Below are 15,903 nucleotides of genomic sequence, written 5' to 3' on the forward strand. Positions count from 1 at the left end.
TTGTTTGTATTTTATATTTGTAATAGTGTTATATTATATACAAAAATTAAAAAAATCGATATAGTGCATATGTGCATTAGTGTTGTATTACATATATGCGAAAATGTGTTTTGCATCAATTATTAGTGTTGTATTTGCATATATTCGATAGTGTGTATTGGATAATGAAATTGTGTTGTATTATATGCAATAAAACACTATTGTATATATGCAATAGGTATTAGTGCACATATGCACTACAGTACTACACCGACAAGTTATTTTTTTAGGAGCAATATCATCTTATTAGAAGGAGGAAAGAAAAAGAAATCACAAAATATTTTTTTAATAATAGTTAAAAATAATTCTTTGCTAGTTCTCTAGTTCTCTCTTTAAAAGAAGTTCTCTCTAGATCCCACCCCTATATATATATATATATATATATATATATATATATATATATATATATCAAGGGTGGCCATTAGTTTTTTGGAAAAAAAATACTCATGGGTGACCGTACTCGATACCTATAAAAAATTTCGGTCGAAATAGTTAAATTTTACCCTACTAAGCGAGAAAACACGAGTGACTGGGGACACCCTTGGGTCTCTCAAAGCCTGCGCCCTTGAGCTCAAAGTTGGCACACGCTGTTGAAAACAACTGAATAAAAAACAAGGTAATATGGTGATTTTGTAAGAACTCCTCACGACATCTTTCTTGTTTATTAATAAACAATTAAAAATCAATTAAACCATACAAAATATAATAACACTAAGAGCATCCACAATAAGGTGTCACAAAAACCCAAAAAAATATCTACTCAGTTGTCACGTCATAAAAATATAATTCTTTAAAAGCATCTAAAATCATCCAATAAGGAATCCTAAACCCCACCCTCACCCCCTTCTTCCCCGCCCACCATGAATGCACATAACCTGTTTTTCTAATTTTTGTCCAAAAACATCATTGGAAAATGAGCACTGCGAATAGCTTCCACAATATACAAAAACTATTGACATGGAAAAACACTAAAAACAACCTCCAAAACATATTATTGTGGATGCTCTAAACCATTTATATATCTTAAAACTCTAACTTGCTCACCAAGACTCCTAATTAGACTCAAACAAAGAAACCAATAAATTAATTAACTTCCAAATTTCATTCCTAATTAAATAAACTAAACTGACTCAAACTCCAAGTCTTTAAACTTTAAAAATATATCAAATATTAACCAATCATTTACCCCCTTACATTGTATTCTTGAGTTTTTTTTTCATAGGATAAGAAAAGAAATGATAAGATTTTAATTTGAATCTTCATTCTTGAGTTTTTTTTATAAAAGAAATGATAGGAAAACTTGGGTGTTTTAAGTCCCAAAGTTTTCTTGCCAATTTGGCATGATTTGGAAAGAAAGGAAAGGATCAATATTTTAAATTACCACTTTACCCTTCAATCTACATCTAATAATTGTTTTAAAAAGACTATATTTGTAAAACTACACATTTTTTCTTTTCCTTTCCTTTCATTTCATTTAAACTAAAGAATGTAATTAACCATTTCTTTTCTTCCCCTTTCTTTCATTTTTTATTAAACTTGAGAATGCATTATATGTATGTACTTTCTTTTCTTCTCCCATCCTATCCAATCTTATAATTTCCTTTCTTTAAATTAAAAACTCAAGAACGCAGTGTTAATCTTGAAATTGACTCGTTACTTTTCAATATAGTCTTGTATCCAAATCTTCACAAACAAAGTTTGTTACGTCTTCCTTTTTATGCAACTTGGGGACTCACTTGCATAATAACCATTGTTCATGAAAATTATAACATATAATAAAAACCTTATATCCCTTTGGAACCGTACTCCTCGACCCCGGCCTCATCGGTGATAACTTTGGCTAGATGACTCTTGTCCATAACACATGAAATCGGGCTCTTCATCCTTCTATTGACCATCAGTTTTAGAATCTTAACCAATATTAGAACTTTGACCATCAACTTTAGATAACAATAACTTAATTTGATCATTGTCACCCGTCTTGTCCTGCTCTCTGATTTGTTCCTCATAGGCCTTCTGTAGCACCCCAACTAAAGGCAGAATATGTTGGAGAGATATGCTAATTACTCAAAGCATCGTAACACTAATTAAAGTCACGATGTAATTATTTTATAACTGAAATCAAATCATCACATTTAAAAAATTCAGATAAAACATACAATAACAATTCAACATATTTATAAATTTAAGTATTCTAAAAGTATCACTACGTGATCTTCAATCTTGAGCAAATATTAACCAGCATGTATAAAATAAAATTTGATTAACACTAATATTAGTGATCAATCATAAGAGTTTATATAATAATTATTGTGTAAAATTAATCATGTGTCATATTGAGAATCCAACATATTGAGAAATTAACTTTGTTAAATTGCAGAAAATAACCTATAGTTAGGTAAATAAAATAAATTTATTTTTATGATAATTCATAAATTTTAAACGGGTCGGGTTTCGGGTTTGCAAATTGACAAAGGTCAAACCTTCAACCAGCCTATTACTTATTCGAATGACATAATGTTGAGATTCAAATACTGCTCAATATAAGCAACAATTTGAAGATACTTCTTTGGCATAAAATCTAACTTTCACACTACCACTTCACTATTGAGACTTAAATTAAGATCGTTAAATCTTGAAACAAATCCACTTAATTTTCCAGCAAAGTCTTCAGTAGTATAATATATGTCTCCTTCATTCGAAGTTGCCAAAAAGAAATCAGACTGGTGAATGTAACATTCTAAATATTCTAATAATAAATAGAGAATGTTGCGTTAAATTGTCGTGCGTTTAATGTTACTAATTAACGTCTAATGAGGAAAAGATCATGGACTTGGACTAATTAAGATGGATTAAAGGAAATGGGCCTTAGGTCCATGGGTTTTAAGGGATATAAATATCCCCTAAACCAACCTTAAATTCTAAACCATCATTCATTTTCATCTTATTCTCTAACACACTCCAAAACACACACACACCGCCATACACGGCCGCGAGAGAGAGAGAGAACGGGACTCGAGTCCAAAATCAAGCCAACCATTATTAGACCTTCGATATACGAGCTAGATACGAGATAACCAAGCAAACCGCGACCACACCGAACGCGTAAAGGTATGCCTTTTACCTTAAAGTTTACGTTTTTAGGATCGGTTAGCTTTGAAACTTAAACATAAAGTAAATCGGGTCTAAACGAAACGTAAAGTAACAAACTTGATGTTGGAAATGAACTTGACAAACCTATGGCTATGTACGGCGACTTGTTATTAAACGTTTTAAGCCGAAAGCTCCAAACTTTATGTCTTTCCGGGCTAAGTTTTACCCGAACTAGGCCATGGGAATGATCACGGAGTTAGTTAACGTAATATCCAAGAAATTCTCGATGAAATAAGGGTGATTTTGGTGATTAAGTTTGAACAGAGACGGCAGCTGGGCAACTTCGCCTGCAAGCTATAACTTCGCCTTCATGCAAGTTCGCTTGCAAGCAAGTTCGCCTAGCTGATAACTTCGCCTAAGGCCAAGTTCGCCTAGCTGATAACTTCGCCTAAGGCCAAGTTCGCCTAGCTGATAACTTCGCCTAAGGCCAATTTCACCTAGCTGATAACTTCGCCTAAGGCTAAGTTCGCTAATGCTCAACTTCGCCTGGCATATGTTCGCCTAGGGTTAACTTCGCCGATCACTAACTTCGCCTAAGTTAAGTTCGCTGAATGCTTAACTTCGCTTAATGTTAAGTTCGCTTAACACTAAGTTCGCTTACAGTAAGTTCGCTTAATGGTGGTAGTGAACTGGTTTTGAACAAAGTTTAGAAAAACTACGAGTATATTGAAAAATTCAGATTTGGCTTTTAATGGATAGAACCATGTGCATCTAGAGAAATCATCGACAAATATCACATAATATAAATAATTATCGATGGACATGATTGGTGCGGGATCCCATAGGTCACAATGGATCAAATCTAAGACATGTGATGATCGTTTTTGATTCTCAAAAAATGGTAAACGATGAGATTTATATAATTGACATGACGAACAAACACCTGGTTTGGGTAATAATGATGTAAGAAAAACATGACCAAATTTATTTAAAATAGAAATAGTATCAAATGAGACATGTCCCAGACGACTATGCCATTTGTCAAACGATGCACGGAGATGCGTAGCGGAAAGAGCAGCAATGCGAGACTTGTGACTTTGCGAAAGGACATAGAAACCGTTTTCACAGGTTCCTCTAGCAATGACCTCCGCTGTTTTTCGATCCTGAATGTGAAAGAAAGTATTAGAAAAAAGAACATCAACAGGTGAATCATTTGTTAAACGACTGATGGACAAAAGATCTTTGGTAATATTAGGAACAACAAGCACGTTTTGTAAAGGAATTGTATCATTAATCGTGGCTGTCCCTATTCGAGAAACGGGTAGAGACTGACTGTTTCCGAAAGTGACACGAGTATTACCAGAATCCGCATGAGAGTCATCTAGACCGCTTGGAGTCCGGAGTATGTGAGTGGTAGCACATGTATCGGCAGCCCAGTCTGGGATTGATGAGTTAATGCCACATTGCGCTTGAAAGGCTTGTGCAAGATGTGCATCGAGTGGAGGAACCCGTTGAGCATAGCTTGGCAACTCCGGACATTGGGTGGCATTATGGCCTTCTTTGCTGCAAATCTGACAACGAATGGCTCGTTTGTTGAATGTTGAACGACCACGTCCGGATGAGTTGCCTCTAAACGACCCCGAGAGGATCTGGAGTTGTTGTGGTTGTGATTGGTTTGGGCCGAAAAGGCAGCTTGAGGGGTTTGGAGAAATATCTCATGATTTTCAGCATTTGCAAGCAAATCATGAAACAGTGGGGCGGGTCGAATGGTTATTTGGGAAGTAGAGAAGTTTTCAAATGAGGCACCAAGCCCACACAAGAACCCAATGGCATTTGTCTTCTTCAGTAACATGGTGACCGATGGCAGTAAGTTGCTCACAAAGGGCTTTGAATTTTTTGCCATATTCAAGTACACTTGAAGTGCCTTTCTGAAGTTTGCTTAGAGAATCTCTAAGAGTATGCATAAGCGCGTTCAATAGAATGGTTACTGTATGCAGTTTCAAGGGCATTCCACACTTGATAAGCAGTGGTTTGACCGATAGTCTCGGCCATGGCTTCTTCGGTAAGTGTTGAATGTAGAAGCAAAACTAGTCTCTTATAAAAATTTGAATTTATATTTATCAATTATTAGGGGGGCATATTGTCGCCGTGAGATGTGTGTGTGTTGTGTGTGTATTGTATGTATGTATATATATTTATATTATTATTATATATGTTTGTGTGTGGTATATATATATTAGTCTACAACACCATTACACCCTAAAAAACAAATTCCTACAACTTGCTAACTGCGCATCACGTGTCGCAATTTGTCCAATTTATAGCTCCCCCACTACGCATAGCCTAACAGGTTAATAGCATGTTAGTAACTTATGTAAAATTTTAATTTTAAAAAATAAATAGATATAAACTCATAAAGTCCTGAACCTAAATAAAAAAAATATACACTACATCTCACTTATGTCCATTAGAACCCACTACAATATTTCTAATTGATGCTATGATTTGCTTCTATGGTTTTTGTTTCAAGTATGCTATGGATTTTTAATTTTTTGTTTCATATATGTTATGGATTGTGGGTTTTTTACAAATATGTTATGAGTTATGTATTACTTAAGACTTTTATGCTTGCTTTGAAAATTTTTGTTTCATTACATTTATATTATTCATTGTATGATTAAACATATCTCTTAACAGGTCTTAACAGATTGACATGTTACCAAACATGTTCGTGTTCGTATATGGAAAAAATGACACGATTAGTTATCCTGTCGTGTCCGACATTTTATGACAGCCCTAAGCCGATCAACCCATTTTTTAATAAGAATATTTAAAACAAAATTAAAAATATCACTAAACCTGGAGAGAAATATATGGAAAGGCGTAAACATGTATGATATGTTTTTAATGTGTGTTTTGTTAATTAACCATAACTCCATTTCAAATAGTTTTTTTAACAACAAAATTTCATTTTATATTGTATTTGTAAAGATTTAAACTTACGTTCTTACGTTTGTAAGGGATACCATACCACTAAACCAATAGGTTATAAGGTTCCACTTCAAGTTGTTACTTTACAAAATTTTATATTTTGTTTTGATTTATTTTATAACTAGTTTATGACACATAGACCCGATATATATGCATTTCTCTATGACATGATTCAAAACTTCAAGTACATATGTTACATAAGATCATAAATTGTAACATCCCAAATTTTATAGTATTATATTAAAAATATGATTGTTGGAAATATATATAAAGAGAAAAAAAAATAATAAATTTCGAACTATTAATAAGTTTGTGATTGTTTAAGCGGTATGAAACATATATAGTTGAGTATAATGTTATATTTATGGTCAAACAAATAACCGATGAGATTTGTGGTTAGAATGGGAACAACCTAAATATCGAGGACCAGTTGTGTTATTTAGCAAAACTAAAATAAAGAATGGTTGTATTGTGAGAAACCCACCGATAAAATCAAAATCTGGAAACTTGGTTTTGGGGCTGTGGAAGCAAAGCAAGGAAGGAGAAATCAAATCAACCTTAAAACTAAAAACAAAATAAATATGGAGCTTAAAAGTTTGCTTCTCATCATTCACATGAATCCCATCATCAAGTAAGTTGTGAAAAACCATCATCTTTTTCAATCTCGAGTGTAGGTGAATGATATTGTCAACTTATAATTATGACCATAACAACTTGATCATGCTTATTCGAGAGTTGCATGTTTTATGATCTTAATGAATTTACATTTTAGGGTTTATATGAATTTTGGGGGTTTTTATCTTTAAAGGAATTATTGATTTGAAGGAGCCCAAACTCGCCTAAATTAATGGTTCAAACTCCTTTCTGAGAGTTAAATATTTACTAAAATAAGTTTAAGAAAACGAAGGAAATCAAGATTGTTGATCAGTCTGTGGCTCTTGAAATTGATAGATGATTGCTTGATGTTTTACCATTCATTAGTATGCTATTAATGTATTTTCCAAGAGTTTAATATGAGTTTTAAACAATGAAACGGGGGCTGAAATCAAGTTTGGGTCGAATTGGTTTGAGCTGAATTTTCAGCTTTTGTCAACGTCTTGGGCTGTTTTATAAATTCATATAAAATTGACTGAGTATCCATTTGGAGTGTATTTTATATGGTTGGAAAGCTTGTCGAGTCTAGTTTCTTTATATGTTTAGAACAAGAATCAATAAAACGAATAAACGAGTGAAATATACGAAACTCATTAGCTGTACAGAATTGATAAATCAGAAGTTTACATGTTTTGTAAATGTCATATATAATTATTCGGTCATCCGTTTGGAGTGTATTTTATGTGCTTGGAAAGCTTATTGAGTCTAGTTTTACTGTTTTAAATCCTAAGAAACTAATTTCACCAGTTCACGGGTCAAAACTAGTGAATAGTGCAAGTGTACAGAAACGAGTACAAATAAAGTTTAGTTTTATAAAAGTGTTTGAAGTTGATTTTATAGACCTGTGACTTAACAATAAAACAGTAGTTTCTAATGCTTAAACATACATGTTGAAGTATGTTCAAGAGTGAAAATACTTTAACATGAGTTTATGCAAAGTATTCACGCTAACAGGCTATACGGGCTGAATGAAGGACAAAGATCTATGTTAAACTTTGTTGATGGATAAGTGTGTGTAGTGCAGATATAGTGAAAGAATACAATGTTAGGTTGATTGGAATTTGCATACTTATTCTATATGTCGTATGTTGGCATGAAAGTTGCTAGGGATGTTGAAGTATGGAAGCTAACGAGTCGGTGGAGCATTTCAAGTTTTGGTAGATCCTATGCGCAAAAGGTAAGTGATTCTTACATCTTAGGTATAAAAGTTATCCTTGCAAAGTGGTGATTTAATTGGGTTCATGTACCATAATACTTTTAAGTATGGCCACTATTATATGTTATGGTGGATTTATATATGTAGTTGGTTATGATGCAAGCCCGTAAATGAACGTAAGATCTTTTTACAAAGCGACCTTCACAAATTGGTCATGATATGAGGTGAACTTGCATTACTAGCAAGTTAGAAGAACAAAGGAATTATATGAATGTTCGCGTTATAATATTAGCTAGACAACTGATGAGGTAAGTATCAAATATTGAAAAGTTTGTTGATAAATGATTTGATTTATTAAGTGTGTTGAATCATATGATTAATTGAGTCTTGTGTATTAATTGAAGCATGCTTATAACTACTATAGGTGTTCTAGTATGTATAGAAGGGTTTAGAATGGGCTCAACGATTTTGATACGCTTTGAAATCAATAACTTCAAAGAATCTGCATCTATATGTTTAGCGTTTTTGTATGTGTAATGTTTAGTTATTATAATTACTAACCTTGGTATTGTAACGCCTAAGGTAATGCTTACGGACAAAGTGGTGAAAGATGGTCAAGCGCTCGGGACGAATTAAGGACACACGTCACCAAGTTGGAATTATTTAGTTGCAAACATGTTTTTGTTAACTTGGCAAATTGCTATTTTTATTGTTAAAGGAATATGTTGTAAGTATTATTAGTGGACATGTGTTGATAAAACTTTGTTAAGGACCTGATTTTCCGCATAAAATACTTTCAAAAATTTGTTTTCTAATTTAGGATATTACATAAATATTATAGTTTCAATTGAGTAGGAGCTACTGTAATCCCTTCTGATCAATAATTTAACATTGAATAAATGCAGCTACAGTTATATAAAACTAAATGATTATTTATTTATTAGTTCCATATAAGGTTCTGATGCCTTGAATATCATCTGAATTCAAACCTTTTACCGTTCCGATAGCTTCATAAGGCCACATTATAGAACTTTGATCCTGGCTATGATCCAAACCAAGTAGATGTCCTATTTCATGAACCGCCACCGATTCTAAGTCATAGGCACCAAGAACTGGACCCGGTCCAACCGAAAAGTTAAACTTTGCGTTGTAGTGAGACAACCCGTAAGTTGGCGGGGTAGAATGCGCCAATACATTCGTAAAGTCGCCATCTCCATGGTTCCCATGTTCCAAAGTAATCTTTATATTGGAGCTGATAATATGATAACTTCTTGAAAATGTGAAGTAACGGGAAGCAGAAGCCCATTGATTGAAGGCACGCACAACCGGAGGCACAAATGCATTTGGAAATTTCGAGTGAAACGCGTAGGTGAGGTGATTTTTATACCATCTAGGGTTACCTGGGAAGAATTGATAACGAGACACGAAACTTAATAATTTTACTTCGTGTGTATGACTACTATTCACATGATCTGGTACCCCACAACGAGGCATGAGCATTCGTGAAACGGTTGGTTCGTCTAGCGTACCAGAAGCATTAAGATGGTTGAAGTTTTGATAGCTTTTCAGGGCGGTCTCAAGCTCTTGATCAAATTCATCAAGTCCGGGGTTGACGTTGTTAGGGGTATGTTGGTAATTTAGGTAACCGAATCGGGCTAGATATAGTTTGAGGTTATGGAGGCCGGGCACTTTGGTACCCTTGTGACAGCCTTGAAGGCTTTTGATTGTGTTAACATTAAACATAGCGTTGCTAAGAGAGAACAAGGTAAACAAAATGGGTAAAAAGGCAATGAGTTTGGATGCCATTGGTACGTGAATTTTGTTTATGGTTTTGGTTAAAACTTTCAAGGCATTAGGTCGATTTATAGTGGTAATTACTAGTGTCGCTGATTTAAATGCTTCAATGCTCCGTTTACTTGTAATGACTTTAATATGCACATTAAATTTATAGGGGATGATCTGTTAACGTTTTTCCTATTATAAATATCATCATTTATTTTTTTAAATTATATTCTGATGTTGTCCCTTTGACGGAGACATATCAACCTGTTCAGATATGAAACCTGGCATTTCTCATTTTTACTATTTGTTTTACTTTTGGTTTATTAATCGTTTCTACCAAAAATAAAAAATATTTGTTTGATTTTTGTTTATTAATCGTTTTTACCAAAAATAAAAATATTTGTTTTATTTTTGATTCATTAATCGTTTTTATCAAAATAAGTATTGTTTGAAAATTTTCCATTTCTCCGGTGTTTTAAAAACCGGTTCAAACCGGCCGGTTGAACCTGTTAAACCAGATTTCGCACAGTTGGCCAGTATTTTGAGTGCAGTATTTTTAACCAGTTTGCTAGGACATCGTACCGTCGTATTTTTGTCTAATATACCGGTTTTTACCCGCAAACCGGTTTTATGCCTGAGAAAATTTTGATATTTGCGGCCCATGTTTTGTCAAAATTACTTTTAACCCAACAATTAACATTCAAACGTGTAAACTTTAGGACTATTTTTTTTAAATTGAGTGTTTTTACATTATTTTTTTAATATGGATTAACTTTTAGATTATTTTTTGTTATATGAATCATTTAGTTTTGGGTTATATAGGGATTGAAGTTATATTTATAGAACATTATAAGGTAAACTATTCAACTGGTTGAACCTCCCGGTATAATACAGTTCAACCAGTTGTACCATTTTTAACCTAATCCGATACAAGTAAAATACCGGTTTTTAAAACATTGTATTTCTCACTCATACCCTTATTGAATAAAAATATTTTTATATAAAATATTCTATATAAATACTTTAGAAATCTTCTGTTAGCTTAATTAACAGCATTCCTTAATTATGTATTTATAAGACAACATTTAAAAACATTTATTTTTATTAAACATTTCTCCTCATTCGTCAAATGATATATATATTTTTAGTTTAAAATACTACATACGTTTGTTTCTTTAACCTATTAATTAATATTTTTATGTTTTTCATTAGGACAATTTTTTTTATTCAAACTTTTTATTTATTTCAATATTTTTAAAATTTTATATTTATAAATGCACACATTATTTGTTATATGTATTGACTCAAAACATCATACACTTTTAAATGAACAAATATAAACAAAGGTCATGTCTTTAATTATTTTCGTGAAGGTTTGGTTACGTGCATATTTATATTTATATATGTTCATTTATATGCATTAATGTTCTTCATTTGTTTAATTCGGTTTATGAATCTGTCAACGAACACACATGAACGTAGACAAACACAAACAAATGTATATGAATGTACTAACTTAAACAAATGAACATTAACGCGCACAAAGAAACATATGTACACATACATGTTACTGAACGTCCGACGAATGTCGTATAAACATAAACGGACACCATCAAACATTATGTTAAAAAAAACAATTTGATGAATAAAAGAAAAAAAAACAGTTTTAACAAACGAGGGGAAGAAAAGTAAGTGTATATATCTATTACTATATATACTAGAGATACGAGAGGGAAACCGGAGATATTGGAATTTAAGAGATGTACAAGTGAATTTTGCATCTGTTATAACATATGTTGCATATGAAATACTCATAATCAAATAGAAACTAATTTAAACCGTGCCTATTTCCGTCGCTTTCTTACTCTCAATTCTCAAACCCATTGCCTGCTCCGATCTAGGTTCAAAATTCAAATTATCCCATGTCTCCTACTCAAACCCTAATCTTCAAAAGTCAAGTCAGACCATTCAAACCCCCACCTCTCTCTCTCTCTCTCTTTCTCTCTCCATCTCTCTCTCTCACACACACATCAAATCACCGATTCCATCACGCTCCAGCGACATGACCAACTACACAACAGTGGTAGTGATACCTTTGGATACTCATTTCCCCGACAAGAAGACCTGACAGATGCTAGCGTAAGCCAATTCAAATTATGGTAGGTTACGTTGCTCAAGATAAGAAGGTTTTACCATATTCTATGATGCCTCGTACTCGGGAATGGGTTGTGTTCTAATGAAAAGGGACAAGGTCATTGCCTACTTCAAGACAACTAAACGTTCATGAAAAAAATTATACAACACACGATCTAGAGTTAGGTGCCACAATCTTCGCGTTAAAGTTATGGAGACACTATCTCTATGGTGTTAAGTTTATTGTTTATACAAATCACAAGCTCTTAAATCATATATTTGATCACAAAGAGTTAAATATGAGACAGTGACGAAGGATGGAAACCCTTAATGACGATGGCTGTGAAATCATCTATCATGAAGGTAAGGCTAATGTGTTACCTGATGCTTTGAGCAGAAAGGAACATAATAAACCTAAGAGAGTTCGCGCTCTTAGACTATAGTTACAAATTGATATAATAAGTTAAATTAAAGAAGCTCGGAAGTTGGCACTAGAAGAAGGAAATATAAAAGCCGAAAAGGAATTTGGTACCATTGACCAGTTAGTCGAAGGAGACGTTGAAATTCTCCAATAGTGTAAGAGAATTTGGGTACCGATAGTAGGAAACTTACGAGAGAAAATACTAGAAGAAGCTCACAAATCAAAGTATGCAATGCACCCATGCAGTGACAACATGTACCAGAATCTGATGAATGATTACTGATGGATTGGAATGAAGAAATACATTCCTATCTATGTTGCTATATGTCTAACATGTTCAAGAATCAAATCAGAACATAAAAAACCAACATTTTTATTGCACCAACCTGAAATTCCAATTTGGAAATGGGATATGATAATTGATGTATAATAACTAATACATCTTTTTGGCATTAAAATATCTCCAAATAAGCGTAATATCAGCAATTATACTAGAATAAAGAACCACTAATGTTCATAATTTCTATCTATAGATAAATATAGCCTTAAAAAATAAAACGAGCTGATGTACGAAGAAAAACGGAGAAAAACGATGAAAAAAACTCAACACACTCCATGGTGAATCAAGTCATGGCCATGCCTAGTACATACGAAGAAAAGACAAAAATCAGGAAGTTATAACACGGACATGATAACCAAAACGCACCCCATGTTGAAAGTATAAGAGAAAATAACAAAATAGAAGATTTTAAAGCTAAACATGGCCATGTTTTACCAAAACACACCCCATGTTGAAGGTACAAGAGAAAAGGACAATTTTGAACTCTTTTGGAAGTCACCACGATCGTGTTCACCTCTGTTGCCATCTGACAATGAGCAATTATTACAACATGACAAAAAGGTCAACATGATCGTGTTTTGATAAGCACGGATGTGTTTTTCTGACCTGATTAGCCTATAAATTGAATGTTCATCTTCCACATTCAATACACCTTCAACAACATTAAATTCACTTCACCCACCTCCTTTCTCCACCATTAATAAGGGAATTATCTCATCCATCCAACCCTTGAAGATTAAAGATATTAAGCTTGTGTAAGAAGTCATTAGCATCAAAGATTAGTCAACCAAATTGGTTAGATTGTTCCAATTTAATCATGTTGGTATTTCTTACTTTGATGTATAACATTATGCTTACTATTGGTTAAACTTTTATAGTAACATCTTGGTTTATAATGAATCTTAATTGAAGTTAAATAATATCGGTTGAACATGTGATTGATTTGTAATCTTAATTGAATTTTAAAATACTCTTAAAATATACCCACAATGTCGAACTTGATGATAAGCCAATGAATTGCTATTCTTGTGAGGTCTTGGTTAACATTAAAAGACACACCAAGTACTGAGTTTGATGATAGTCCGGGGAACCGCCATTCTTGTAAGGGCTTGGTTGAGAAAAAAACATAAATCCTAATATGAACATGGACCAAATGAAATATTAGTAGTTGTTGATCATCTTAAAATAAGAATCATTAACAATGTTGTGAAAACATATTGTTGATGTTAATCCACAAAAATCGGTTGATTACTGGTCAAGTGAGTGTACAACATAACATATTTTAAACAACTCTTGGATGGTTATTACATGAGTTCTATAATTGCTCAAGAGTTGTGTGGGTTAACCTGATACCTCGAGGTTAATCTTTACAACTTAACTAATCTTAATTGGTATTTTAAGTATAATACAAAGGTTACTTTTACTAAAATATCAAAGACAAATCACTCTGTCTCATCTTTAAAGTAATTTATCTTATAAATACCTTTTATAAATCACTTGCTCACATAAATTGATGTTTTAGTAGGAGATCATGAACTTAAGCATATCTCTTTCTTTAATTATAATGGAATAGAAAAAACACAGGAATAAGGTGTTATTCCCACATTTAATTACCATAGCAAACTCATATCACATGTGCACCGATTAATTGTTAAACCAAGTTAAGAGGATCTTAACCTAGATGATACACTTTTATCCTTGATCTTAACTTCAAAAAATATAAGAACCCAAAAATATTGTCTTTTATATATGTCTTTAAATTTCTTTTAAAACTTACTTGTCAAACTAAAACCACTATGATATTTATTCCACTTAGAACAAATACAACGATTTAGCTGTAAAAATCAAACGAGTTTATCCGTGGACCAATACTGGTTCTTACCGATACTGTTCTACATATACGATAGGTACACCTGCCTATTTGTGTGTAGTTTAGTTAAGATAATAATCATTTTTATAATTTTAAAACTAGACATTGTGTAAACAACCTTTTGAAAAACTTAACAAACTTTTCTCTACTATCCAAACGCACACCAAGTTTTTGGCGTCGTGGCCGGGAACACACGATGAACTTTTACAAACAGTCCGAGTATTTATTAAACCTTTTTTTATTGTATAAATATTTAAAAATTATCAAAAAAAAACAAAAATATTTTATGTCTTCTTTATTTGTATTTTATTTTTATCTTTCTAGTTTTACAAGTTACTCAGTTAATTAAATTTTAGTTGTGCCATTAGACTTTTCTTTTTGTTTTTCTAAGTAATGTATGTCCTCTGCATCGACTCACGAACTCGTGTCACCACTTTCCGCCGAACGCCACTTTCACCAAAGAACACACACCCGGGAAAGAAAAGCAAATGAAGGAGTTAATGACGAACCGAAAGGAGATACAACAGCCAAGGAGAACCAAGAGGAACCTAATATGGCGGAACTAAACAACGAGCTAAACATGATCCAATATGGAAAGTCGACACTCGACGGTTATGGCAATAGCGTTGCACCACTTGAAATTCTTTTAAACTTCGAAATAAAATCTAGCACCATTTATATGATTGAAAACTCTGTCCAATTTCATGGACTTCTCAACGAAAATCCTTGAACTCATATTTCCCGATTCCTTCGAATTTGTGAAACTTTCAAAATCCAAAATTGCTCTGAAGATCAAGCTAGACTAAAACTCTTTCCATTTCCACTCCAAAGCCACGCCTTGGAATGGCTTGAATCTTTGACATCTGGTGCCATTATCAACTAGGATCAGATGGTAAAGCAATTCCTTCTAAAATACTTTCCACCCGATAAAACTGCCAAGTATCACGCTAACATCACCGGATTCCAGATGGATGACGACGAATCACTACACGCAGCATGGCAGTTACAAGAGTCTTCTTCGACGATGTCCACACCATGGATTGAACAAGTAGCTTCAAGTCCAAATCTTCTTCGACGCTCAAGCTAGCCAAAACAAACAAGCAATCGATCAGGTCGCTGGTGGAGATCTCGGAACCAAATTTCCGAATGAGGCATTCGAGATCTTAAAAAAAGTTGCCATGAAATGTTGTGCCTATAATCCACCTTGATCAACCCCATCACACAAAGGCATACACCATGTCGATAATAGTACATTTATCTCTGCATAATTGAAGTCCCTCTCGAAGAAATATGAATAACTTCATTCTGAGCTGGTCAAAGAAAATGTAAAGTGTGACGGGTGTGGGGGAGATCACAAGGTCATGACCATCGAAGAATGTGATTTCGTAAGCCGATAGAATAACATGTATGGCAATACCTACAAC

General features: G+C 33.3%; 1 protein-coding gene across 1 annotated transcript; it reads right to left on the minus strand.

Annotated features, from left to right (window-relative positions):
- Positions 1 to 8,866: 8,866 nt before the first annotated feature.
- Positions 8,867 to 9,866, minus strand: LOC143623695 (metalloendoproteinase 5-MMP-like). The gene has a single exon (XM_077094539.1). The coding sequence runs from the start codon at positions 9,737 to 9,739 to the stop codon at positions 8,867 to 8,869; it is 873 nt and encodes a 290-aa protein (XP_076950654.1). The 5' UTR covers positions 9,740 to 9,866.
- Positions 9,867 to 15,903: the final 6,037 nt, after the last annotated feature.

Source organism: Bidens hawaiensis, unplaced genomic scaffold (genome assembly GCF_021521415.1).
Source record: "Bidens hawaiensis isolate Kalapana, Puna unplaced genomic scaffold, B.hawaiensis_p1.1 tig00003536_1, whole genome shotgun sequence".
Classification (NCBI taxonomy): domain Eukaryota; kingdom Viridiplantae; phylum Streptophyta; class Magnoliopsida; order Asterales; family Asteraceae; genus Bidens; species Bidens hawaiensis.